At 36.5% G+C, this 25463-nt stretch overlaps 11 protein-coding genes across 18 annotated transcripts; 6 read left to right on the forward strand and 5 right to left on the reverse strand.

The window, feature by feature from the left end:
• Positions 1 to 159: 159 nt before the first annotated feature.
• Positions 160 to 4192, forward strand: LOC129578890 (isoleucine--tRNA ligase, mitochondrial). The gene is made up of 9 exons (XM_055468144.1): positions 160 to 482; positions 555 to 674; positions 750 to 897; positions 1261 to 1468; positions 1545 to 2031; positions 2144 to 2698; positions 2812 to 2972; positions 3063 to 3837; positions 3920 to 4192. Exons 1-9 carry the CDS (start codon positions 315 to 317, stop codon positions 4148 to 4150), a joined length of 2853 nt encoding a protein of 950 aa, XP_055324119.1. The 5' UTR covers positions 160 to 314; the 3' UTR covers positions 4151 to 4192.
• On the reverse strand, positions 4175 to 7276 carry LOC129578891 (beta-1,4-N-acetylgalactosaminyltransferase bre-4-like). Of its 5 annotated transcripts, XR_008689148.1 has the most exons (7): positions 7193 to 7276; positions 6678 to 7121; positions 5575 to 6105; positions 5382 to 5504; positions 5230 to 5325; positions 5025 to 5157; positions 4175 to 4301 (listed from the first exon to the last, which is right to left on the reverse strand). XR_008689148.1 is itself a non-coding variant. In XM_055468146.1 (6 exons), exons 1-6 carry the CDS (start codon positions 6757 to 6759, stop codon positions 4278 to 4280), a joined length of 978 nt encoding a protein of 325 aa, XP_055324121.1. In that variant the 5' UTR covers positions 6760 to 6810; the 3' UTR covers positions 4175 to 4277. The 5 variants fall into 5 exon arrangements, 3 of the variants coding, with proteins under 3 accessions (XP_055324121.1, XP_055324122.1, XP_055324120.1); XR_008689147.1 differs by lacking the exons at positions 6678 to 7121; positions 7193 to 7276 and adding an exon at positions 6337 to 6548 and having other exon boundaries at positions 5247 to 5325; XM_055468146.1 differs by lacking the exon at positions 7193 to 7276 and having other exon boundaries at positions 6689 to 6810.
• A 261-nt stretch (positions 7277 to 7537) lies between these two features.
• On the reverse strand, positions 7538 to 8416 carry LOC129578892 (beta-1,4-N-acetylgalactosaminyltransferase bre-4-like). The gene is made up of 2 exons (XM_055468149.1): positions 8287 to 8416; positions 7538 to 8039 (listed from the first exon to the last, which is right to left on the reverse strand). Exons 1-2 carry the CDS (start codon positions 8391 to 8393, stop codon positions 7538 to 7540), a joined length of 609 nt encoding a protein of 202 aa, XP_055324124.1. The 5' UTR covers positions 8394 to 8416.
• A 1090-nt stretch (positions 8417 to 9506) lies between these two features.
• On the forward strand, positions 9507 to 11496 carry LOC129578895 (arrestin domain-containing protein 2-like). The gene is made up of 6 exons (XM_055468155.1): positions 9507 to 10093; positions 10176 to 10387; positions 10462 to 10632; positions 10698 to 10898; positions 10964 to 11234; positions 11309 to 11496. Exons 1-6 carry the CDS (start codon positions 9868 to 9870, stop codon positions 11422 to 11424), a joined length of 1197 nt encoding a protein of 398 aa, XP_055324130.1. The 5' UTR covers positions 9507 to 9867; the 3' UTR covers positions 11425 to 11496.
• Positions 11497 to 11923: 427 nt separating this feature from the next.
• LOC129578899 (uncharacterized) lies at positions 11924 to 12936 on the reverse strand. Its single transcript, XM_055468160.1, has 5 exons — positions 12727 to 12936; positions 12490 to 12642; positions 12339 to 12423; positions 12188 to 12274; positions 11924 to 12118 (listed from the first exon to the last, which is right to left on the reverse strand). The coding sequence occupies exons 1-5, from the start codon at positions 12729 to 12731 to the stop codon at positions 12005 to 12007; spliced, it is 444 nt and encodes a 147-aa protein (XP_055324135.1). The 5' UTR covers positions 12732 to 12936; the 3' UTR covers positions 11924 to 12004.
• Positions 12937 to 13350: 414 nt separating this feature from the next.
• On the forward strand, positions 13351 to 15339 carry LOC129578897 (uncharacterized). The gene is made up of 3 exons (XM_055468158.1): positions 13351 to 13521; positions 14078 to 14775; positions 14896 to 15339. Exons 2-3 carry the CDS (start codon positions 14093 to 14095, stop codon positions 14999 to 15001), a joined length of 789 nt encoding a protein of 262 aa, XP_055324133.1. The 5' UTR covers positions 13351 to 13521; positions 14078 to 14092; the 3' UTR covers positions 15002 to 15339.
• A 1262-nt stretch (positions 15340 to 16601) lies between these two features.
• On the reverse strand, positions 16602 to 17936 carry LOC129578896 (ribonuclease H2 subunit B). Its single transcript, XM_055468157.1, has 4 exons — positions 17779 to 17936; positions 17368 to 17708; positions 17121 to 17304; positions 16602 to 17045 (listed from the first exon to the last, which is right to left on the reverse strand). The coding sequence occupies exons 1-4, from the start codon at positions 17873 to 17875 to the stop codon at positions 16732 to 16734; spliced, it is 936 nt and encodes a 311-aa protein (XP_055324132.1). The 5' UTR covers positions 17876 to 17936; the 3' UTR covers positions 16602 to 16731.
• Positions 17937 to 17959: 23 nt separating this feature from the next.
• Positions 17960 to 20019, forward strand: LOC129578894 (glutamyl-tRNA(Gln) amidotransferase subunit A, mitochondrial). The gene is made up of 5 exons (XM_055468154.1): positions 17960 to 18187; positions 18265 to 18512; positions 18575 to 18805; positions 18920 to 19746; positions 19817 to 20019. Exons 1-5 carry the CDS (start codon positions 18155 to 18157, stop codon positions 19978 to 19980), a joined length of 1503 nt encoding a protein of 500 aa, XP_055324129.1. The 5' UTR covers positions 17960 to 18154; the 3' UTR covers positions 19981 to 20019.
• Positions 20020 to 20050: 31 nt separating this feature from the next.
• LOC129578898 (uncharacterized) lies at positions 20051 to 20708 on the reverse strand. The gene is made up of 2 exons (XM_055468159.1): positions 20567 to 20708; positions 20051 to 20479 (listed from the first exon to the last, which is right to left on the reverse strand). Exons 1-2 carry the CDS (start codon positions 20633 to 20635, stop codon positions 20051 to 20053), a joined length of 498 nt encoding a protein of 165 aa, XP_055324134.1. The 5' UTR covers positions 20636 to 20708.
• A 46-nt stretch (positions 20709 to 20754) lies between these two features.
• LOC129578893 (uncharacterized protein C2orf42 homolog) lies at positions 20755 to 24151 on the forward strand. 4 transcript variants are annotated; one of them, XM_055468150.1, is made up of 9 exons: positions 20755 to 20877; positions 21411 to 21452; positions 21517 to 21820; positions 21900 to 22214; positions 22304 to 22526; positions 22623 to 23312; positions 23373 to 23537; positions 23617 to 23790; positions 23857 to 24151. In XM_055468150.1, exons 2-9 carry the CDS (start codon positions 21449 to 21451, stop codon positions 23989 to 23991), a joined length of 2010 nt encoding a protein of 669 aa, XP_055324125.1. In that variant the 5' UTR covers positions 20755 to 20877; positions 21411 to 21448; the 3' UTR covers positions 23992 to 24151. The 4 variants fall into 4 exon arrangements, with proteins under 4 accessions (XP_055324125.1, XP_055324128.1, XP_055324126.1 ...); XM_055468153.1 differs by having other exon boundaries at positions 22322 to 22526; XM_055468151.1 differs by having other exon boundaries at positions 20760 to 20868.
• Positions 20871 to 21357, forward strand: LOC129578900 (transmembrane protein 234 homolog). The gene has a single exon (XM_055468161.1). The coding sequence runs from the start codon at positions 20925 to 20927 to the stop codon at positions 21315 to 21317; it is 393 nt and encodes a 130-aa protein (XP_055324136.1). The 5' UTR covers positions 20871 to 20924; the 3' UTR covers positions 21318 to 21357.
• Positions 24152 to 25463: the final 1312 nt, after the last annotated feature.

The following is a 25463-nucleotide window of genomic DNA, read 5'->3' on the forward strand; positions in this document are numbered from 1 at the left end:
TTCGTCTGGTTGCTTGTTGATTTTTAACTATTACTAAACCCTGTATTTTTTTTTTCAAACAAAAAAAAAACGAACAAACACTCGATTCTCTGCTCCAGTGTTCAATTAAGTACATTTTGAATTTGGCGCGACCGTTCTGAAATCGCTTTGAAAAAGTGTGGTTAGGTGAACCACAGTTAAATGTCATAACAATAGATTATCATTTAATCATAACCACAGTCTTCATAGTTTGTTCGGCCTCTTTTAACGTAATGACCAGTTCATTTGGTTTGAATTGTTGAATGATTTTTTAATTCTTGTTTTCTGTGATAAATATGTCATTAATTTACCAAATTTTGTTGCATCCAACGAGTCGAAATTGTTGGTTACAATGCCGCCAGTTCGCAACGAGCTATTCAAAAACACTGAACATGCCAGTGACAAAATTTCCGGCCTATGTTAAGAAGACGAAAAGAGCCGAACATGATGGTCTTATCAGAGAGGTATGAGCGATCGATAGAGAATTTCCATGCGACAAACTTTTCATTGATCGATTGAATGTCATCCAATTACAGAAACACATGAAGCCACTGTATGAATGGCAACGTAAACATTTGAATGGGAAAGAGTTTGTTTTGCATGATGGACCGCCGTATGCAAATGGAGAGCTTCACATGGGTCATGCTGTAAATAAGGTTCCCACTCACCAAATATAGATCACCCATTTCAATATGGAAACAGTTTCATTCACATTTTTATCCATTTTGCAGGTTTCAAAAGACATAATTCTTCGTTTGCAAATCGTCAACGGGCACCGAGTACACTATCGGCCGGGATGGGATTGTCATGGACTGCCAATTGAAATGAAAGCGAAATCAGTGAAAGAAGGAATGAGTCCATTGGAGATTCGTGCAAATGGTATAGTTTTTGAAGTGGTTTATTTAAATTTCCATTCCTAAGTTTATTGACAATATGTGCAGATTGTTCTTTCAAATTTGATAGTTGTTTGAGTAATTCCCAAGCCATTTTCAAAACCAGAGATGGTTGATCGTTTACCGCAAGTGTATGGAAATGTGTATCGGTATATACTTAAACGTTTACCTTTGCGTTGAACGCGCGGAGCACATGCGTCAACTCATATTTTAGTGAGAGCGGACGCGTTATTTAACGCAAAGGTAAATCAATGTAAATATACCGTACTGTACCGAGTACAGTAAATTCAACGAATTGATATACATTTACTCCATCTCTGTTCAAAACAATCCAATCATGTTCGTTTAGCTAGAGATTTTGCAACGAAAACGATCGAAGACCAAAAGCGAGAATTTGAATCATGGGGCATCACAGCCGATTGGAACAAAATGGAAAATATGTATCGAACATATGACGCTGCCTATGTGACAAACCAACTGAATTTATTCCATCAGTTGTATGCCAAAAATTTAATATTCAGAGATTTGAAACCCGTTTATTGGTCACCGTCATCAAAGTAAGTTCAAGAACGCTAATGAGTAATGTTTTTTTTAATAAATAAAACTCAAATGGATTTTTGATTTGAAATCTAGGACCGCCTTAGCCGAAGCTGAATTAGAATATAACAAAAATCATGTCAGTCCATCGCTTTACATTCGATTCAAACTGAACGATGTGTCGGATGCGCTGAAAAAATACGATGAATATGGTGATTTATATGCTTTGATATGGACCACAACGCCTTGGACACTTCCAGCAAATCAGGCCATTTGCTATAATTCTAGTCTGCAGTACTCGGTGGTAAAACTTAATGATGCACCCGAATATTACATCATTGGAACCGACCTGATACCAAAACTTAAAGAATCACTGGAATCATTTAATCTAGAAGAAGTCGCGAGTTTGAATGGCGCAGAGTTTGAAAATTGTACATATTTGCATCCGATAGACAAAAGCACGGAGCTGCCATTTTTGAAGGGTAGTCATGTTACAGCTGACGTTGGTACAGGCCTAGTACATACAGCTCCATCGCACGGTTTCGACGATTATCTCGTGTGTTTGGCGGAGAAAATTCCGGTTGTAAGTGATCAACTTGATGCAACTTTATTCAATGAATTATGATGAGTTTAACAATTCCCTACTGTGTTATTATTCGTTTCATTTTTAACTTACATTCGGTTTGGATTTACAGAAATGTCTGGTCGACACTCAATGCAAATACAATCGTGACGCACCAGATTTCCTTCAAGGCAAAGACATTGTCGCTGATGGAAATCGACTTTGTTTAGACCATATCAAAGAGGATACAGTTCACTTGGGCTCGATAACCCACAGCTGCCCAATCGACTGGAGAACGAAGCAGCCCGTTATTATAAATGCAACACACCAATGGTTCATAGACATTTTGGCCATTCGTGATTCGGCACTGGCTGAAATTGAGAAAATAAATATCTACACTACGTCTTCGGTGGAGAAAAGCGGTGACAATCAATTGTCACAGAAAATCAAGCAACGACCGTACTGGTGCATTTCACGGCAACGTGTGTGGGGAACTCCCATACCAGTTTTCTATAGAAAGGACACCGGTGAAGTTATCACATCGGAGAATATTATCAATCACATCAACACATTACTCCAACGGGATGGAACGATTGATTTTTGGTGGGCAAAAGATGTTAAAGACTTGATACCAGCGGATGAACTGAAGAGACTGAATTTGAAGGCGGATGATATTGTGAAGGGAAATGTAAGCATACAATGCACTTATTCGTTTCAACGAGTTCAATTCATTATGTTCATGCGCATTTTAATATTATTTTCGATTTTATTTTAATTTTGAACAAATTTTCCCTTTCTCAGGACATTCTTGACATTTGGTTTGATTCCGGCATTTCATGGTCGTATGCATTGAACGAACCAAACGTTGCTGATTTGTACTTAGAAGGCTATGATCAATTCACTGGTTGGTTTCAATCGTCTTTAATCACAAGTGTGGCGGCAAGAGGCATATCACCATTCAAGTAATAATAATTTGACAAAAAAAAATCGGTTAATCAATCTATTGAACTCTTGACTCAATGAAAATCTTCCGTCTACCCCACATTTTATAGGTCAATTTTTGTGCATGGATTCACCGTGGATGAAAAAGGAATAAAAATGTCAAAATCACTGGGAAATGTGATAAATCCAAAGGATATAATAGAAAATCATAATGTGGATACACTTCGTTGGTGGGTGGCAGCCCATCTCATTGGTCAATCACCATTGTCAGTGAAACCGCATTTATTCGAAGAATCGGCCAATGCAATCCAGAAGATTCGCAAAGTGTTGAGATACTTGGTTGGATATGTTGAGAAATTGGAATCTACCGATGCGCAGAAAAGCCATAAGTTCAACATTGATCTCAATGCACTTTCGCCATTAGACACGTATATTCTGAATTCACTAGCGAAATTCGATGAAAAGGCTGAGTATCTAGCATCAAATCATCGGTTTCCAGTTTATATCAATAACATAAACAAATACGTCACGGATGATTTGTCTGCCTTTTACATCGACAACATCAAAGACAGACTTTACTCGAATCCCCTGCAAGAGACTAAACAGTCATTAAACGTTCTATTCGTACAATTTTGCATTTTGAATAAAGTGCTCTGGCCAATCGTACCACATTTAGTGGAGGAGGTATGGAGCTATTATTGTAAGACAGATTCATTTTTTAAGCATCAATTTACCGTGCCAAGTGATTGGCATAACTCCGAATTTGATGAGGCTATGAAGGTTGTGAAACAGGTAGCTGGAATACTGAGAGAAAATGTAACGAAAACCACGTGGAATTTCGATGTGAAAATATCTGGTACGGCTGAACAAATTCAAGAACTGCAGGTATGCATATTTGAATAGAATTAAAAAAAAAAAACAAATAAAATGAAAACCAAATACTAAAATTCTTCCAATATTTCTTCAGAAATTACATCCAAGTGACGGACAAACGCATAACGATTCGCATTTGTGCGAAGTTCTACAGGTGCAATCTGTCCAATTGCTTCAATCGCCGAGTGCTAAATTGAGTATAGAAAAACATGACATCGAGAAGAAGCTTTGCGATCGATGTCGTCGCTTTGCTATTTCATCAGATCAATCGATATGCAAACGATGTGAAAACATTCTCGAAGACATGAACTTTAGTGTAAAATAATGTTGTAGAAATAAATTAACAAAATTAATTGTAATAAAAAAAGGTTTATATATTTTTGTTTCCATCATATATGTTAGAGGTTTTGACTTTTAATCTTGGCTTCACTTTTTTCAACATGAGACTGAAGTTATCCATACATCTTGGCGAGTTCCTAAAAAAATCAAATAATTTTGCCGATATCTTAATTATATATACCCAAGCGCGACTCCACACTTAGCTTCTAAATGTAACACCGTAGTAAGTGTGGGCATACGTTTTGCGAATGAGCGACAAAGAGAATGGAAACAAGTGCGCGTGTATTAGTCGCTACATTGAGAAGCATCGCATCAGGCTACTCACTACCACACGCGCACTTGTTTCCATTCTCTTTGTCGCTTATCCGCAAAACGTTTGCCCACACTTACTACGGTGTCACATTTAGAAGCTAAGTGTGGAGTCGCGCTTGGGTAATCATAGGGGACTTTGCTGCAGGTTGGGAACACTTGTTGTTTTTGTCATAACTTTGTCGAACGTAAACATTTAGAAGAGTGTATGGTTCCGTTGGATAGATAATGTTCAGAGCTATAATTTCGCCTAAAACACTTGCGCGATTGCTTTGCAAAACCAAACTTTTTGATCAATTTTCTAAAGGTGTTGAAAATCTCGTCACCTTATGATGATCGGCAATAATTTCAAAGAAATGTTTTTTCAAAAAATGTCACGGATTTTTGAAAGTATATCAAAACAAACGTTGATTCTATCGAAACCCAACTTAAAAATGAACAGGCCTAAAAGTAAGACTTTTACAGCTATTCAGGTGGTCCCGTAATCACATTTACTACAAAAAAATGACGATTCTCAACCTGTAGCAACACCCCTATTATATTTGACTAACCTCCTTTACAATAGAAGGATCGACAAAAATGTGAACGTGCGTTGGTTTGATTTTAAATTCCTGTATATGGTATTTTATCGAATTTAAACCACTGACGTTGTTGTATTTAGCAGCCTGTCCCAATATGTCAAACCTGAAAAATGACAACATTTGAATAATAAATACAGTTCTATAATTTCATATAAAATATTTGATGGACTGTTACCGGTTAGGATTGAATACCTCCTGAGGATGCTGAAGCATCTGGTAGACGGCAAAATCAACGCTACGCCTTGTAACATTAAAGCCTGCAAAATCACATCTAAAAATAGAATGAAATAATAAATACTAATTCAATTTCGAATCAATTGTCATCACCTTTCACACAGGTCGTCATCTTCACCACCCCAGTTCCAAAATAGATTCGAAAATCCGTTTATTGTTTGATATTGCTCCGTTGTAAACGCAATAATACCACCGCATTGGTTTCCATCCCTAGGTCTGATTTTAATGATAATGGATAAAACAATTTAGGAAATATACTACAAATAAAGGCATTAAGACAGCTCACATGAAATCCCATATATTAATGCCAATAGGCATGTATCGTGGACCTTCATTCGATGGACAGTTATAAAGATTTCGATCATCGAACGGAATCAAATCGATGTCATGAAAAATGAAGCAATCCCATTCTTTCATCTTTAGTGCCTCTTTGAAAGCAATATTAAATAGAGCTCCTCTATTGAAGTCTTGGTCGGTGGGTTGTTCTACGACGTAGATTCCATATTCAATCTGTTGTTTCATCAGCATTGGATGGAGGTTTTTCAGCAGGATTGGCAGCATTTGATCTCGTCCACGCTTCGGCACAACTATAGCAACACGATCGTTTGCCTTGCATTCTTTTGGTGCGAACCAACCACCTGGCTGCAATGAAAGGCTCAGACGCGACTCGACGATGTAGAGAGACTCTTTTTCAAAATCGATGGAGAATCTGCCAAGATGATTAGGTGGAGTTGGTGGACAAGCTTCTAATTCATGGCAATTGTTCGAGCTTTCTTCCTTCAGTATTGAAATTCGCTGTGTTGGTATTTCGTAATTACTGTAGAAAATTCATCGTCAAAATGATTATTCTTCTTCTGAACGCGACATAGTCTTAGAGTTAGAAATTAAATACAATATATAGCTCTAAATCGGCTGCATTCAGTTGAACAGCAAGAAAAACAGATTCATATTAAATTTGCCAATTACGCCAAAACATTTCATTGCTACCAAAGTTAAGTCAAATCCAATAATTTTGATCATTATTAATTTTCTTCACGTTATTCATTACCTATGAAATGCGGTAAGAAAGAGAGTGAATATTCCATTAACACCAATAATAATCACAATTAGTCGTTTGTAATGATCAAAAAATTTGATACATTGAGTAATCATTTTTTTACAATTTGGAAAGTTATTGTATTTGAATATTAGTAGTATTATGTCCGACCATAGAAAATGTCTTATTAAATTAACTTAAATTTTAGATCAGAACTTTGTAGGTATTACACTTCAAAACGATAAGTTTATAAAATTAAAAATTCTTCATGTTTTCTTCTTCAAAAACACATTAAGACTAAAGACACAGTCGATTTGCAGAATGGCAACGAAAAATTGCAATAAAAATAATACGTTGTTTCTACATATGCAAACAGCCTGTGGAACCAAAATACAGATGATCGCAGCCGTCATTTATTTCAACGTTTTCTTCCATCGTTTGCAGCCTATTCGCTCAGACTGATTGTGAAGACTATTGCTTAGTAGTCTGTCGATTGGTTTCAATTCTGTCGATTATTTATACATATGTATATATTGAAAATAAATGTTTTTGTCATTTCTTATTTGTGGACGGATGCCGCAATTTTGCTTGCTGCGTTTTGTTGGGTTTAAAAAACCAAATATTTTGCAGATATTTTTAAAAATAAAATTCATGTTTGACTAGCCTTCATTGCAATATCATGTTCAATAAAGATATGTACGTGAGTTGGTTTGATTTTGAAATATTTTATCTGGTATTCCAACGAATTTAAACCACTGAATTTTGAATATTCCTCAGACTTTTCCAATAGATCATCCCTTAAAATGATAACGAATAAATAATGAATAGAATTCTATAAGTTCGTTAAGAATATCCATTTGGCTGTTACCGTTCAGGGTTGCGTTTCTCGTTAGGATGTGGAAGTGTCTGGTAGACAGCAATATCAGCGCTTGGTCTTGTAAGTTTGAAACCAGCGCTTTTAGATCTAAAAATAAAATACTAAACACTCACCAATTCGATTTCAAATCCATTTTTATCACCTTTTAAACAGGTCGTCATCTTCACCACCCCAGTTCCAAAATAGATTCGAAAACCCGTTTATTCGTTCAAATTGTTCCGTTGTGTAGGCAACAACACCACCGAAGTAATTCCGGTACTCGGTAGTAAGTCTGAATTTAACGATAATGAATAAGATAATTTAGAACATTACTACTAATAAGGGCATTGAGACAGCTCACTTGAACTCCCATTTATCAAGACTAACCGCCATGTGTCGTGGACCTTTATTTGATGGGCAGTTATAAAAGTTTCGATCATCGAACGGGATCATATCGATGTCATGAAAAATGAAGCAATCCCATTCTTTCATCTTTAGTGCCTCTTTGAAGGCGATATTAAATAGAGCTCCTCTATTGAAGTCTTGGCCGGTGGGTTGTTCTACGACATAGATTCCATATTCAATCTGTTGTTTCATCAGCATTGGATGGAGGTTTTTCAGCAGGATTGGCAGCATTTGATCTCGTCCACGCTTCGGCACAACTATAGCAACACGATCGTTTGCCTTGCATTCTTTTGGTGCGAACCAACCACCTGGCTGCAACGAAAGGCTCAGACGCGACTCGACGATGTCAAGAGACTCTTCTTCCAAATCGATGAGGATTCTGCCAAGACGATTAGGTGGAGTTGGTGGACAAGCTTCCAATTCATGGCGATCATTTGAGCCGTATTCGAAATTACTGCAAAACAATCCTTATCAAAATAAGTATTTTATTCTTCTTCTGAACATGACTTAGTGTTATGAACTAAAAATATCAGTTATTTTTATTCAGTTGAACAGCAAGAAAAAGAGAATTGTATTAACTCTGCCAGAATTGCAATGAAGTCGAAGCATTTTATCGCTACCAAAACCGAGTTCAGTAAAGTACAATGCATTTGATCATTACGTATAAGTGTTTGGTTTTTAAATTGCACGTTGCTTTTTACCTATGAAAGGCAACAAGAAAGAGAATGGATATCCCAATAACACTGAACATAAACACAATCAATCTTCTATAACGTCCCAATAATATACTGCCATGTGCCGTACTCATTTTTACAATTCGGAATTGTACTTTTTTTATGGATATAAGTATTATTTCATATTGGAATATTTGAACGGACCCCTCTGTAGAAACAATAGCCTTTTTGAACCGTCTCAATTCCGAATGAACCGTTGTGCCGTTAACAATGTACTGTTTTACACTCGAAAATGATAAGCCTATGAAAAAAGAACCGGACTAAAGTCATAGTCGACAGACTTGTTGCTTATATAGTCAATTTTCAGATATAATTTATTTGTTTTTAATAAAAACTTCCAGAATAATGGGATATTGTTTGCATATGTGCACAAAAGAATGCAGATAATCGCGGCCGATCGCCGTTTGTGCTACATAAGTTAGCCTCACGCAAGTATTTGTTTATTACACTGAGTAGCAATTGACTTTCAATAATTAACTTTATAACAGTTTTTTCGAGAAGTCTGAATATCATGATCGGTAATTGATAGCACACCTTTTATATTTTGCAGATATGGAAAACAGTCTAGTGTAGATGAACGATAAGAAATATAAAGAAATATTTCTCAAACGGTTGGCGTTGGCAGTGGCATACGTTTGTGTTTGTTGTTTTTTTTGTACTGAACGCAGAAATATTCTAAAAATATAAATTATATATTCGTAAGATCGGTTAATTCTCTAAATGGAGTAAGAGTAATAGTAAAAAAATAAATGAATAACCTATATTATCATTGATTGATGCAGCTATTGTCTCATTTTTTTTTTGCAACCAGCAAGTGTTGCAACATTGTTGAATCTGGCCTACTTATTTGTTTTCCCATTAAGTTTTGTAAGAACTAATGCATCTTGTGTCGCAGAAATAGAAAGTCAGACTCAATAAGAAAAATTGATTTATGTTGGTATTTTTGAGTTCTTATTCTTATTATTTGAATTTGAAATACATATTTGACAGAATTCCAATAGTTATAATTTGAACATATTCAAACATGGCCTTCTTTCATTAAATATGAAATAGTTGTGTCCAACTGTTGACTTTATGACGGTTCGTCAGTGTTCTGTACCATAAACGAAAGAAATCGCATGCTTGGTACAATGCACGCAAAGTCCGTAAGTTTAGTATATTTTCCTTTTTCGAAAGAAAAACATTTGAGTACGCACGCCGCATCGCAAGCACATTGCCTCTCGACTCCTTATCCCAGTTTAAATGTGGATGGTATGAAATTCAGACGTGTTGCCACTTTCTCGTATTCATTCGATAAATAAATTTACTAGAAATTATTTGCGTTTTTTCGTTCAACATTCCATTCTACGAGTAGAAATTTGGTTCAAGTTTCAGGAATAATGTGCAACAACATCAAACCAATAGCAATGCAGATTTGTGCAAATTCAATAATTGATACGTAAAGTAATATTTTTGCAATATGTTTGTGTAATCAATAAACAGAACGTTTGATTCTTTCATGAGGGGAGCTAAATAGTGTGAAAATAGGAATAGACGTTACATTTTAGAATGCCAACCACATGTCTAATCAATTTTGAGAACAATGCACAAAAGATTGTTTTCTCGGGTCAAAAGTTGCACATAACAGTGCGACTAAAGTTGAGAGAAGAAATAAAAGTTCGTGGAATTTACATTCATTTGCGTGGAACGGCGCATGTGCGTTTCTTCATAAACGGATACTACACAGCAGATGAGGATGTTTTGGATTTAAGAAAGTGTTTAGTAGATGGAAACGGTAACGGCGAATTTCGTGTGGTTCAGTGTGCCTTTCTTAGATTGTAAACAAAATATAACATTGGAAATACGTTTATTGATAGGTGAAAATCAAGTTTTGCCAGTCGGAACGTATGATTACAGTTTCACATGTACCTTACCGCTTGATATACCATCATCGTTTTCGGGCTCTTATGGTCACATAAAATATACTGCAAATGTTGTTCTTCGCATACCATTGTGGCCGGATAAAAAATTCGAAGAGAAATTTTTCGTGTTTAAGCCTGTCAATTTGAATGATTTTCCAGCAATACGAGTAAATTTTACCATTTCATTCAATCCTACGTTGAACAACAAATAAATGTGTACATTGTATATGCTCTTTTCTAGGGTCCAGTATCTGAGAGAAAAGCACAGACATTACGACATTCTGGAGAAATTTGTGTTTCAGCTCATTTACCGTCCGGTGGATATGCTCATGGTCAAAGTATTTATGTTCAAGTTTCAGTTAATAACACAACTCACTATCCAGTATACCACTTTGCTGTATACATTCTGAGGGTAGGTAGAATATAAACCGCGGTATGATACATTCACCAATGCATGATTTACTGTTTACTTTACAGCAAACCATGTATTTAAAGTCGACAAACAGCGAACAGGGAAAAACTGAGTATACGGTGGTACAAAAACGGATCTGTGGTAGTTGGATATGTGGAAAGCAACAATATAAAACTTTTCCTATTGTTAGCATCAAGGTACCACCAATGATCCCACCCACAGATACTGAATCGAGTAGAATCATCAAAATTGGATACGTAGTGTCGGTAAGTTTGCCGAATCCCATAATTTTTTTCAAATGAACTTCTCATTTGTTGCAATCATTTTGTAGATAAAAGGCACAGCCAGAGATTTCAGAGAAAGCCAGAGAGTTGCCGTTTCACTTAGTTTACCAATAACAATTGGAACTATACCATTCTACGGTACCGCAACAGAAAATCATCCTCGAAGAACGTTACTTAGTGCTCCACCTATTGCCTTAGCGACAGCTATTCATCCAACGGAACCTCCGCAATTGGAATCATCAGCTCCAGTTTTTCCGGATGACGATACAGTGTCGGTTCGAACTTATACCAGTACACCGCCTCCCTTCCCCGACGATGGTTTGTGTAGAGATAGAATTTCATACATATTCTCGCCAATTTTCAACATAATTATTTTTACATTTTCTTAAAAGATGCTGGACTTCCAACCTATCAAGAAGCTTTGTTGATGGATCAAGAAATCGACATCAATCTACAAAGTATTGAAGACTCATTTGCCGAACTGTGTGTTAAATCAACGAACCGGTAACAATGCAAAATCTAACTTACTCGCCCGTATGTGTTCCATTTTGTATTCGTGGTTTTACAATTTATGTTTTGTCATGCGATTGGAAATAAGTACAAAAATCGATGAAAATATATTTATCAACCCGATTGCTACCTCATTTTTTAAGAAATTTTACCGTATTTTACTAACGGTATGAATAAATATCTGAAAAATAATTCAAATTGTTTTAATTGAAATCACAATCACAAATGGATTATTATGATTCAGGTGTATGAGTACTGGCGGAGATGTTCCACACAAAATTATTGCCCACAAAATTGTTGAAGTGGACGATTTTATTTTTGGAATCGAAAAATTATCGAATTCTCCGTCTGAGAAGCCTTATTCAAAGGATTTCTTATATGTGGTATTTTTCCTATTTATGAATGAAAAAGCTTCACTGCATAGAATTGAGCTGTCAATTTGAAATTCAGTCCAATCGATCATACTGTCGAAAGTAGATATGAAACGAAACACATCATTTCCACTAATTGAATGTGTTTATTTAACAAATATACGAAATATGTATTGCTTTATTTTAATTTTGAATCGAAATCGATGATCACTGTGGGTTAGTTTGGACTGGTTTTGCAATGAGGTCTTCCTCTTGCAGTTGCTTCTGTCGTAGAATGTTGATTTCTCTGTCGCGATGTTTCAATAGACTTTCGGAACGTTTCTACAAAAAGGAATTCAGTAAGTATATTGAAATGGTCTAGTTCCGAAAAAAGAGAAAAAAACATCACACCTTCAGGTGCTTGACACGTTGATGCATGTTCAGCATTCGCTTTTTGATCAAATGTAACTTGTCTGTCAACTCTCTCACCATGTAGAACTGTACCAAGAGAACATTCCGATGAAACTTGATAGCAATGAAAAAGCATTAGTTAGATTCGTACCAATTCTTGACAATCTTGACGGCTTTCCATCGTATGTTCAGCATTCATCCGCTCCAATTCAACGCCCATTTTTTCCTGCTTTGACCTGTAATTTGAGCAAAATTAGCTTAGTTCCATTTCTTGGTTGTGGCACAATTCGTATGTAACATACAGCGCTTCCTTCAGACTGTATTGCACCTGATCGAGTTCCTTTTCAAACAGAGCTACGAATCCATGTGTCATTTGCTGTACGGTTTTATCAATTACGGCTGATTGCTGGACATCCGTCGCATTCGAAGGTTGATTTTCATCACCATTTGCAACACTATCGAAAATTAAAGGATGAATTGATTTCAAATTACAAAATCATACACCGTGTTTAAATCATCAAATCAACACAAAATCTTACTCCATTTTCTTTCTTTTAGCTTTTTCTCTGCTAATTTGATTTTGGGAAAATTAGGTTGAACAACGAAAAAACGAAGCAAACAAACAACGTCAAACGCACGGAATTTGTAAACATAAAAATACTGTCGAATTGTCAAAGTCAAGAATATTTCCGATAAAAGAACGTGTATATGTGTGTGCGTATCAACACATGCAACGTGCATGTGTCATTTTCCTACCATATTTGGTTCTTGGGTAGAAAACTCTTAGTATTGCCATATTTGGAATACGAAATTTTGAAGTTGCAACACAGAAATGCATTTGAAAAACAAACCCGAAAAACACAGATTTAATCTCAATCATTTGAGAGAAATGTTCAGAGGTGAACGAAAACATGACAGATCTTTTTCATTATATTTGCATTTATTAGCATGCAGAAAAAACACCAATTTGATTAGAAAAAAAAAAACAAAAACAAAAACAAAAATCACCTGTTGTTTGATAGTTGGTCACAATGCTACATGCCTATACATACACACGGCGTATATGCATGTTTTATTCCCACCAAAACACCATTTCACCATTTCACACAACATCGCAAACACACGAATACACACATACACATTCGCACACACGAACGCATTCCAAGCACAGCGCATACATACTTTATGTAGCAAATATGCAACCATAGTTCGAAAATAGCAAGTAGTCTTCAGCCGAACATTTGTGCGCATTGTTAACCAAAACGACAAAAATAGCATTCAATAAAGTCGCCCGTTTGGAGCATCATCCATTGCGATTTTGTCAATAAAACCAGGTAAATAACTGCCATTCGACCCATATTTTTGTGGAATTTTTGTGCGGTAAATGTAGAATTTCGCAAAAAATTTGTGTTAGTTTTATGATGAAAATCCCGTGTAGCCGTAGTAAAAGAGCGCTATTTCTTCAACAGCAGCTAGTATCATTTTCGTACATTTGATTTTGCCGAAACAGTTATAGAAGAAAACGAAGCCGAACATTCATTGCGTTCGCCTCTTCATTTCAAGTTTTTTTTCGCAATTCTTTCTTTTCTCATTTATCTCTAGTTAGTCAATTTAAATTACTGCAATGGTACAGTTCTTGGTAGTTTTGTGAGTGCGTTTTCTTCTGTCAAATCGGTGATAAGTAAGCGAAATAAAATTGAATTTACCTGTATCGAAAGATGATGAAGAAGAAAAAATGCGCAAATATAATAGCGTTTGCAAAAGAGACGCGCTTTGTCAAATCCAATAATTATTGTGTTTTGAATTGACTATTGTGTTGTGTTTGACAACAGCGTTTAATGCGATACTCTACTGATAATATTGAATTTGTTTCTTTTTCCATTTCAAAAGCTATCTTCCATTCAAATGTCGACTTCGCAAGGAATTCCATATTCAGCTGCTAGTAATGGCAACAATGATAGTCAGAGCAGCTTGAACGACAGTGGACCCGTGATTGATCCAACCAAAGCTGCAGTAAGAGCTGCTCACAGTAATGTTGATGGTTTCCACGGTAATATTGATGCAGTGGATAATGCGTATCAAGCTAAAATCGCAGATTTAGAGATGAAAATCTCGAAAATCCCGATTTTAGAGGCGGAAAATGTGGCTTTAAAATCGGAAGTCAAAAGATTAGTCGCGGAAGTTGCGGGCTTGAAGGCGGATAAGACGGCTTCAGATGCGCAAGTTGCGGGTTTGAAGGCCAAAAATCTGGCTTTAGGATTGGAAGTCACGGGCTTAAAGGGCGAAGTCACGCGCTTAAAGGGCGAAGGCACGCGCTTAAAGGGCGAAGTCACGCGCTTAAACGGCGAAGTCGCGGGCTTAAAGGCGGATAAGACGGCTTCAGATGCGCAAGTTGAGGTTTTGGAGAAGAAAAATTTGACTTTAGAATTGGAAGTCGCGAGCTTAAAGGTGGAAGTCGCGAATAATAAGAAGCGATTCGAAGAGATAGAACGCCAACTCTCAAACATCAAACGAAAATGTGATGGCTGTGATACAATTCACGAAGGAGATGACGTGAAGTGCCTGTCACCAAACTGTATACACGAAAGGTATTCGATACTTGATTGATTTGAAGAGAAAACGAATTGTATGAAGAGAGATTTTGTTTGCTGAAACCATCAGTGTCCCAATTTGGATTATTTTCTCGTTTTTCGTGACTTTTTCTCTAGATCTAAGAAGGTAGAAGAAGCGGCAATTGCCGAGGCAATTACCGCGGCGTTGGCGGGAGCAGATCGGCGTCGTCGTCTAGAATTCGGCTCCCCGCGGGGCTATTAGCTTCAGGGTGAACATATGAACTTCAACTGTCCGACTCGGAACGTGTTACACGGTACTTCTTGTTAATTTTCCAATACAAACAACAGCAATAGCAACAACAACAACAACAACAACAACGAAGCACACACAAAGACACAAATTTAGTCAAGTTTTTTTTCTTGTAAATTGTATTTTCTTTCTTTCCATTCCATCAATTTTTCGACGCTTGGTGCACATCGATCGCACCATATAGACTAAAAAACCCAATGAATGCATGTAGAATATAAACAAATGTTTGATAGTATAATAAGGCAAACGAAAGGAATAAAAAAACTCAATCTTCATCTCAATTAATTCAATTGATTCGGCTTTTCAATCACATAATCATAATATTGAACTTTCACTTGAAAACAAGTATTTGAAATGAACTGAATCGAACAAAACAAATCATGGTTGAATTTAGAGAGACATCATAGTTTGCTCATGTTTCTTAAGTCTGTTCGATTGAAACGAAAGTTTTGTATTTTGTTTGTTCCATTTGGGATCGATTAAATCGGCATTTATTGAGATATTTATGTTTAGTTTGGACTGGTTTTGCAATGAGGTCTTCCTCTTGCAGTTGCTTCGGTCGTAGAATGTTGATTTCTCTGTCGTGATGTTTCAATAGACTTTCAGAACGTTTCTACAAAAAGGAATTCACTAAGTATATTGAAATGGTCTAGTTTCGAAAAAAGAGAAAGAACATCATACCGTCAGGTGTTTGAGGCATTGATGCATGTTCAGCATTCGCTTTTTGTTCAAATGTAACTTGCCTGTCAGCCAATGTGTCCAAAACGCATAAATACGGCATCGCATAAGGCAGTTATCGCATAAATATCGCGCGATAATTTTCTGCTTGCGTTGCCGCAGTAAACGATATTTCAATAGCCGTCTTACGACGCACGTTCGAATTACTTAAAACATATTACGAAGCGAACGCAAGCGAGCGTCGCAAGATGACGGCCATTGAAATATCGTATACTGCGGCAACGCAAGCAGAAAACTATCGCGCGATATTTATGCGATAACTGCCTTATGCGATGCCGTATTTATGCGTTTTGGACACATTGCTGTCAGCTCTCTCACCATGTAGAACTGTACCAAGAGAACATTCCGATAAAACTTGTTAGCAATGAAAAAGCATTAGTTAGATTCGTACCAATTCTTGACAATCTTGACGGCTTTCCATCGTATGTTCAGCATTCATCCGCTCCATTCAACGCCCATTTGTTTCTGCTTCGAACTGTAATTTGAGCAAAATCAGCTTAGTTCCATTTCTTTGTTGTGGCACAATTCGTATGTAACATACAGCGCTTCCTTCAGACTGTATTGCATCTAATCGAGTTCCTTTTCAAACAGAGCTACGAATCCATGTGTCATTTGCTGTACGGTTTTATCAATTACGGCTGATTGCTGGACATGCGTAGCATTCGAAGGATGATGTGTGCGCATCAACACATGGAACGTGCATGTGTCATTTTCTTACCATATTTGGTTCTTGGGTAGAAAACTCATACTATTGCCTTAATTGGAATCCGAAATGTCGAAGTTGCAACGCAGCAAAAAGCATTTGGAAACAATATTTTCCGTTTAAAACAAAAAAATAACGAGGTTTGGTCTTTATTTCACCTTGGATTGTGTTCAGACATTTTGACTTAAAATTTAAATTTTTCGAAATCGAGCGCATTGTTTTACGTTTTAAAAAGCGTTCATTACTTTTTTGTGAAGAATGACGAAATACTTTTCGTGCCGCTGGCAGCCTTGGCCATTTTCTTGTCTTTGGTTGAGACTTTTTTCTCCTTAATCGATGGAGGCGAAATGGTCTCCACCATATTGGCGGTTGCAAAGTCTTCCTCGGTTTTGATCCGTTTCAATGTGTTGTTTTCCAGTTCGATCAACGACTTCCGTTTGCCCGCAGCAACTGGCTTAATTTTTTCCAATCCAAGATGATCCGAGAGTTTTTCACATAATTCCAATGTGATGTAATCGCTGAGAATTCCATAGGCGTACGACAAAAACTCAGCATCTGTTAAAGTGTAATCACAATCATCACAATGATGAATCAATAATGAAATGATAATCGAATATCTTTAGATTTTACCAATTTGTTGATCGTTGCCGACTTTTTCGGTTTTCACATAGTTCGTAGACTTTGCACCGATATGAAAATTGCTTTCCCTCAAAGTTTTCGCCAGTTTTTTGCACTTCAACGACAACCAATTCATTGCTTTTGTCTCGTTGTATTTGAACGCCTTCAAAGATTCGACTCCTTTTTGGTCGGCAATCTGATGAGAAAAATGGTGTTAATTTTTCCATTAAAATCGAAATGTGGAAATTCCTTAATTTACCATCGATAATTGCTCCACCGTTAATACATCGGCAATGAGATGTGCATTTGCAAAGTTGTCATCAACAATGGTTTGATCGATGGGTTGGCATTTATCCGAGCAATTCAATCGAATGTAGTACAATGCCCAAAATAATGGATCAAACGGTGATGTCATATAGATATTGCCATTTGGATAAACTGATTCGTTGGCGAACCAACAGCGATGCTCTTCACTAAAGCTTAACAGTTCGAAAAATTGATTTTTCCCTTTGGCGAATAAGTATTTGGATGCTTTTTCTGTGGATGGATTTCGCAACGAAATAATCTGAATGTCATCGGATGACTTATCGGCTAAATTAGCTGAAATAAAACCAAAGAGAGATATTGTATCAAATGCAAATTTAGGCAAAAATTCAATTTTGTATCATACCATCGAGAAGAAACACCCGGTTGTCGATATGCTTCTTAACAGCTGCGATTTTATTTTGATCGCTTTGTGCCGGCTTTCCCCTCGTACGTGTAGTCATATCTCACTATGTGATTCAGAGACTCTTTCAAACTATTTCGAATTATTTAGAAAAAAATTTTAGAGCAAAAGATGCGAAACCAAACAGATCGCTTGAATGCGGTAAATGTTTATTTTGGCGGTTGAATACTCATGACATTTCAAATGTCAACACATCTTTCAATGACACAATAAACATTGTTTTTATGATTAAACATAACATAACCTCTATGTTTACTGGAAGAAACTGTTGAAAATATTCTCTTTAAAATTGCCACAAATATTTAAATGTTAAATAGATATGAATAAATTAGTATCGCTGAATATAAATCAGGTAATGGACAAATGCAATAGAAAAAAAAATAAAAACTTACAGTTTTCATCAGACAATTGTTTTCAAATTTATTTTAGTTAGTGCAATGTTACAAGACGAAAAGTATTGATCCAAAGGATGTGACGAAGATCTGTTTAGATTTAGCCAATAAGTATAAGCATTTAAATTGTCTCGTGAGCGTATGTAGCGAACAGGCGGAGGAAAAGGCACGACAATCATCAGAAAGATGGCAAAAAGAGAGAGCAATAGGTGAATTGGATGGTGTGCCGATTGCAATAAAGGATAACTTCTGCGTCAAAGGACTGCCAACAACATGTGCATCGAGGTGTGATAACTGACGACGATGTCTGTTCCTTAAATCATTTTCATTTTAAACACTATTTTTAGAATGCTTGAGAATTTCGTACCTTCATACAATGCAACGCCATTCGATCGCTTGGACGATGCTGGAGCGGTGCTCATTGGAAAGACGAACCTTGATGAATTCAGTATGGGCTCAGGAGCAGTTGATTCGATTTTTGGGCCAACCAAAAACGTTTGGCGATCTGACGAAGGTCACATAGCTGGGGGAAGCTCAGGTGGTTCGGCCGTAGCCGTTGCGACTGGCAGTTGTTTTGCGTGAGTAGTCGGAAGTTTCTCAAGTATTGGTTACGTAAAAGTAACACATTTTGTTATAAACCCAAACAAAACAATGAAAAGGTAAACAAACTAAAATCAAACTCATAATTTCAGTGCCTTGGGATCAGATACAGGCGGTTCAGTACGAAATCCGGCTTCATACTGTGGACTAATTGGTTTGAAACCAACGTACGGCTTAGTTTCGCGACATGGTCTAATTCCGTTGGTTAATTCTATGGATGTACCAGCAATTTTGTCTCGTTCCGTTGACGACTGTGTTGCAATTTTGAACGCCATTGCTGGTCCAGATTCAAAAGATGCTACATGCATTCGAAAGCATTACAGTCCAATCGAAATACCAAAAGCCGATGATATTTCAATGAAAAATATTCGAATTGGAATCCCCAGAGAGTATCATTGTAATGGCCTTTCAAAAGATGTGTTGGATACGTGGATCAAAGTGGCCGACATTCTCGAAGATTCCGGTGCAAATGTTGTGGAAGTTTCGCTACCAAATACTGAGTCATCGATATTCGTGTACACAATTCTGAATCAAAGTGAAGTAAGCAGTAATATGGCCCGGTATGATGGCATCGAATATGGATATCGCACCAAAGAATGGAGTAGCACCGAACAATTTTTCGCCATAAACCGACAAATCGGTTTCAATAGTGTTATTAAAAATCGCATACTGTGTGGAAATTATTTCTTGTTGAGCAAAAATTATGATAGGTATTATTTGAAAGCACTTAAAGTACGCAGGGCAATCAGCAATGATTTCGAGCGTGTGTTTCACAACAAAGACAAGAAACAAAATGTAGATCTCATTTTAACGCCCACCACATTGAGCGATGCGCCACTTTTTACGGAGTTCACACAAAATAGCAATCGAGATCAGTGTGCGGTGCAGGATTTTTGCACACAGGCAGCAAATATGGCTGGTAAGACTATTTATTGACATTACATAGGTGAATAAATGTGATAAATTGAAATTTCTGTTTGTATCGATAGGTATTCCAGCAGTAGCAATACCAATTCGACTATCAGATCGAAAACTACCATTGAGCTTACAATTGATGGGCCCAAAGAATTCAGAGAAACAACTACTCACCACGGCTAAATGGATTGAAAATCAAGTCAATTTCCCATTTTTCCAATTTTTGCAGGAGAAATGAAATAAACGATAGCAACTTTTTGTTGAATTTTTAATTTCATATATTTCTATTTTATTTTCATCTCAATAATTTACTTAACATAAGAAGCAGCATGTCGCGATACATAATTATTGACGAATATCCAAAACGGCACAGACACTGCTCCGTCAATTCCAGTTGGGAATCGTAGAATCGAGCCGAATGGTATGAAGTCATATTGGGATCCGTTGAAAACGACAATTGGTGTATAACGATAAGCGATGGTGATCAACAAAAGCAGGACTGAGAGTAGTGCTTGAAGTCCGTAAGGGATTCCATAGGAGTACATAAGCTTCTTCGTCTGATTTGCACTGCGTGTTTCGTTCAGTTTGCCCTGAGCAACAACAATTTTTCGTTCCACTTTCACATAGCTGGTGTATTCCTTGCGCATCGGAATTTCCTCCAACTCTTCCTTCAGTTTGGCAATTTCTTGAACCAATTGTTTCTCTTCGGCCGATGCTGATGTCAACAAAGCAACAAGCTGCAAAGAAAATTGTCAGCAAATATTAAGTTTATTGGATACAAATAACTGAAGCGCTGTTTAGGGTGAAAATAAATTAAAACTCACTGGTTTTGTGATGATATGGATGAATGCAATCAGGAATGTAATCGCAGTTATGCTCAAAAGTAGAAACATTTTGTGAAAATCGACAAAAGCGATGAAATTTCACGTGAACAAAACAAAATCGAAAAAAATATTTGAAGGTTATGTTCACCATAACACTGAAAAGTTATGACATTAGCTCTTTTGACAGTTGACAGTTCTGCTTTTTTCTTTCTCTTCAATACTGTTTACATTTCGTGCAGAAACGAATTTTTGGTTCCACATCGTAATTGTACATTGGAGTTAAACACAACGGAAATTGCAAAGTAAACCAAGTAAATGTATAAAAATAGCTTCACAATCGCAATTAATCGTAAATAAGATGCAGTTGAATGAAATAGTGCCATTTGTTGCGGTTGGATTTCTTTGGGGTGTTACAAATCCATTGATCAAGCGCGGTTCTTCGGGCATACATTCGACCACAGAGAATACTAACAATAGACTATATCAAGCATTATTAGAGCTCAAATTTTTAGTGCTCAGATGGCAATATATTTTACCATTTTTGCTCAATCAAAGCGGCAGTTTGCTCTATGTGTACGCACTACAAGGCTCTGAAATTTCACTGGCCGTCCCAATCGCACAGTCATGCACATTCCTATTCACAACACTAACCGCTCTGGGCTTGCGGGAGCAGATGCCAAACAAATTATCGTTTTTCGGAATTGCACTCATTTCTATCGGAATCAATATTTGCATCTTTTCGAAAATGTAGACTATTTTCATGCCCAATAAACAATTGTTTTATTAAAAGACATTTAATTCAATTTTTTCTTTCATTTTGTCTTTTTTTTCTTCTTTATTTCAGCGCAATTCATATTTCAAAGCGAATGCAGCCGCTTGAAAATGGGTGAGATTTCAAGTTACAAAAATAAAAGGAAGCATTTTGTGATTGAATAATTTATGATTTTTAGATGCTAAACAAATTCTCAGACGCCCAAACCTGCGTGGTCTTGTGAAATGTAAAGCCTGTAGCCATTACAATGGAATTCGGGCGACGGCGTGCAAAAATAAGAGTTGCAGACTGTCAAAGGTGGTGTCAAAACCCAAGCTGAAGCCAAAAATCAATTCCATCCAATTGGTTACCAAAGATGAATCACAACTATTTAGCGTACAAATTCGAGACCGTGATGTTGATTATAGAAATTTTGTATCGGTCACAGACAAAGTTATTTCGTCGGATGCAAGCGCTTCGATCATCAGCCGAAATGCTATTTGGTAACAATAGACAATTTCGACGTATTCGTTGACATTCATACACATAATTTTAGTCTCTTTCAATTAATCGTTTATGTAGCTATGTCGATACCTGTAAATATGACTCAAATGATGTCAACATCAGTTGCAAACATGTGAAGAGCTCATTGGAATCATGCACAACCAAAGCCAAAGTCCAAAATATTGAAGAAGACATTTTGAAAAGACTTCAAATGACCGACGAACAAAGGAGGAAACTTTTGAGTTGGCACAGAGAGTCAATGAGTGAGTCTTCGGCCACGCCATTGGTGCAAAGAATCAATGAGAGAGTCTTCGTAGTTTGTTGCGATGTTAGTTTAAATTTTCCAATTGGTCTATTGCATGCCGTGTGCACTGCTGAACAGAAAGGAGTTCGGTAAGTATAGCGGATGAACCAAATAGTTAATTTTTCATGAAAATAGGCGTACTTCCTTCAAGTGCAGTTCCAATTAATTAATGCATCAGTGGTATAATATCTTCCAGTTTTTGTTGTGCGTGTCAAAAAGCGAAAGTTTTGATAGCAACGAATCAAAGCACTCTGATGGGACAAGATATTTGTGAACACATTTTGCTGATTCTGGCGGCAATCATGAGCGATCTCAATCTCCAGAAGGAATTCGAAAGTCTGGCGAATATAATTAAAACCTTTGTTAGCACTACGATAGATGAATGCCAATGGCTCAAAGATGTAAGTGTTGCTTTGTGAGCGTATAATATTTTATTCTCCATTTGAAATATTCATTCTTTATTTAAATAATATTATTTTTTTAAATTCGACATGTAGGAAGTCTCTTCCGTGCCTATAGCCACCGCTTACAATGACCTGGGTAGTACAACAATAGCTGCAACATTAGTCGAAAGTTTAGATAACATTGAACTGATTCAAATACCGAATGCTCTGACTGAAGGAGAAGCGTTGAATAGTTCGTTTTTCAACCTGGACCAGTGTAGCGGAGAATCAGTTGATATGGAAAATCTGCCAATTTCAGTTGAAAGTGAGAATGTTCCAATGAATGATAAATTGAATAACGGGGAATATTCCGATGGACTTGAGCTAGTTAATTACCGGGTACAGCTTACAGACCAGTTCAATGTGGCCAATAAGGTTGAATTCGGTGACGAGCAACTAAATGCAGCCGAAACACAAAATAACCTTAGTATTGACGGCATCTATGGCCTAGACGATTCGGGTAGTACAAATGACGTTGTTCTTTCTTATTTATGCTCGGATGGTATGTTGTTCGAAGATTTACCTATGGAAGTAATGAATGAAAATCTCATATCGAACAAAGATCATTCAATGGAATCGGACGATGACATCTATACGGAACACGAAAAAATGTGTCGAAGCCTAGATAGTACACAACTCGAATCCTATCACAATTGGTTGGGTTCGGTCATCGAAGCAACGAATTTAATACTAGATTTCAATAGCGATGGATATCCTGAACCACTCAAATTTAGCGTGCCTCATGTAAGACATTCTTTTCTTTTTGAAAACCATCAAATTGTTACTCATTTTCTGCAATTGTAGTTGTATTTTGACATTTTACGCACCAAATTCTCGGCGGGAACAAAAAAGAAGCGTCTACCAAATCTAACAACGGTTGTCACCGATGGCAGATACAAGAATCAGACCATGTCCACTTGGATTTTCTCGAACATTAAACTCATTAAATATATTTTTTGCACAAAAACGGTCAGTTCACCATTTACTGTTATTGATTTCTAAAGAAAACATTGAGTTTGAACGACATCCATTTTTGTCATTAAATCAGATGGAACTGGAGGTGGTACGATCATTTCGGAAGACATCACAAAACACATTCGAGTATATACCGGCCAGTGAATTGATCAACTCAGAGGATGAAGTATTCGATAATAATCGAAAAATTCGGCCGACAGTTTATAAGACTTTTCTTAAGATGAAAAGTGTGGACAAAAATGCCAAGGTATGAATCAGAATCGAGATCACTTTCAATGATTGATGTTTTATCTTGTTGATTTTTCTTACTTAGTTCCAGTGTAAATCCAGCAAACAAGGATTATTCATAATCGAATGGATCCCGAATGCACTGCCAATCAGCAAATATGGTGAAATGAGGATTAAACTACAGTATGGCCACATGAAAAACGATACCGTTCTTCAATGATTTTATTTAAAAGACAGTAAATTTAAAAAGTAAGGGTTTTAGGAAATGTATTTATCAACGTAATTGTTTATTGAATCAATAAGCTAGAGTTTGAGTTATGTTCATTGTAATTATGATTTTTATTGGTCATGGCAAATAAATTGTTATTTTATGCACCGAACTTTGTTATACATTATGATTGAGTGGAAGCCCATCATCAGGATCATCTGAATATTCTTGCTTTTTCAAAGTGCAACATAAAGCGAGAGAAGTGTGTGCGGCAGCTGTGTGTACGATATGCTGGTATATTATACCGAGCCTTAAATACACTGCGTGTTAAATATACTGTGTTCCACGGTATGCTATCACGAAGCCTTGGTTTTAGTTGTGATTTTGTTTTGGAATGCCAATTAAGTGATATCGAGCGCGAATTTCGATGTGCTGATAACACCAATACAAAAAACTGTATTAAGATCGATTTTTTTTTAAATTTTTCTTTCGATTTTGCTCTACATGGGAAATTTGTATAAAACACTCAGAGCGCGGTTTTGCGCGGCTGCAATTACATTGGTTTATACACATGGACTCATAATTCCGAACGTAACTCTAATTTCCGAACGTAATTCGGTAAAAATAATGTGTCCATCGCCCCTAAACCTCTATGAATAAAATCGATGGCTTCCCATTGAACCATCATTAAACTAGCTCCCAAGTACCTATTACCCAGGGTTAGATTTTTTCCATCCGCTTGATAGAGCCTCCATCGATTGAACCGAAAGAGTTTTTCAAAAGAATCTTTGCGAAAACTTTCAATATTCTGCTACAAATTACGGCTGTAATGGGAAATTATTGATTTTATAAAAATGTTCGTCGTATGGGAAGTTGAAGCGAAATTTTTTTTTAAATTTTTTATTTATGTTTTTTCTGGAATTTCTGTTGAATTCCAGCATTTTTTTGAAATTCTAGACTCCAAAATACCCAAAATCCGCCAAGAAATTCAACAGAAATTCTCGAAACAAATTCAACAGAAATTTCAAAAAAAAATTCGCTCCAACTTTCCATACGACGAACATTTTTATAAAATCAATAATTTTCCATTACAGCAGTAATTTGTAGCAGAATATTGAAATTTATTTGCAAATATTCTCTTGAAAAACTCTTTCGATTCTATTGAAGAATAACGAACTGTGCTTCTTTTTCATCGATTATATTCTGGAGTGACTCGCAATAAAATAATGATGAAAATAATAATCTTTCGACGTATATAGCAAATGCATCACGGATTTTTGCAAAGGAAACCATGTTTCCTGGTAATTCTGTTCATCTGTTCACGTTAAAAGAGACTGTTTAAGTTTATCCTAGGGGAATTGTAGAAGCAACAATTATTTTCGGGCCACTACAATTAATTTCCGACCACTACATTAACTGTAGGTGCTTCTACAATTATTTTCGGGCCACTACAATAACTGTAGGTGCTTCTACAATTATATTTG

This window comes from Sitodiplosis mosellana, unplaced genomic scaffold, assembly GCF_009176505.1.
Source record: "Sitodiplosis mosellana isolate CC-2019 unplaced genomic scaffold, AAFC_SMos_1.0 Smas_scaffold_6226, whole genome shotgun sequence".
In the NCBI taxonomy this organism is placed as follows: Eukaryota; Metazoa; Arthropoda; class Insecta; order Diptera; family Cecidomyiidae; genus Sitodiplosis; species Sitodiplosis mosellana.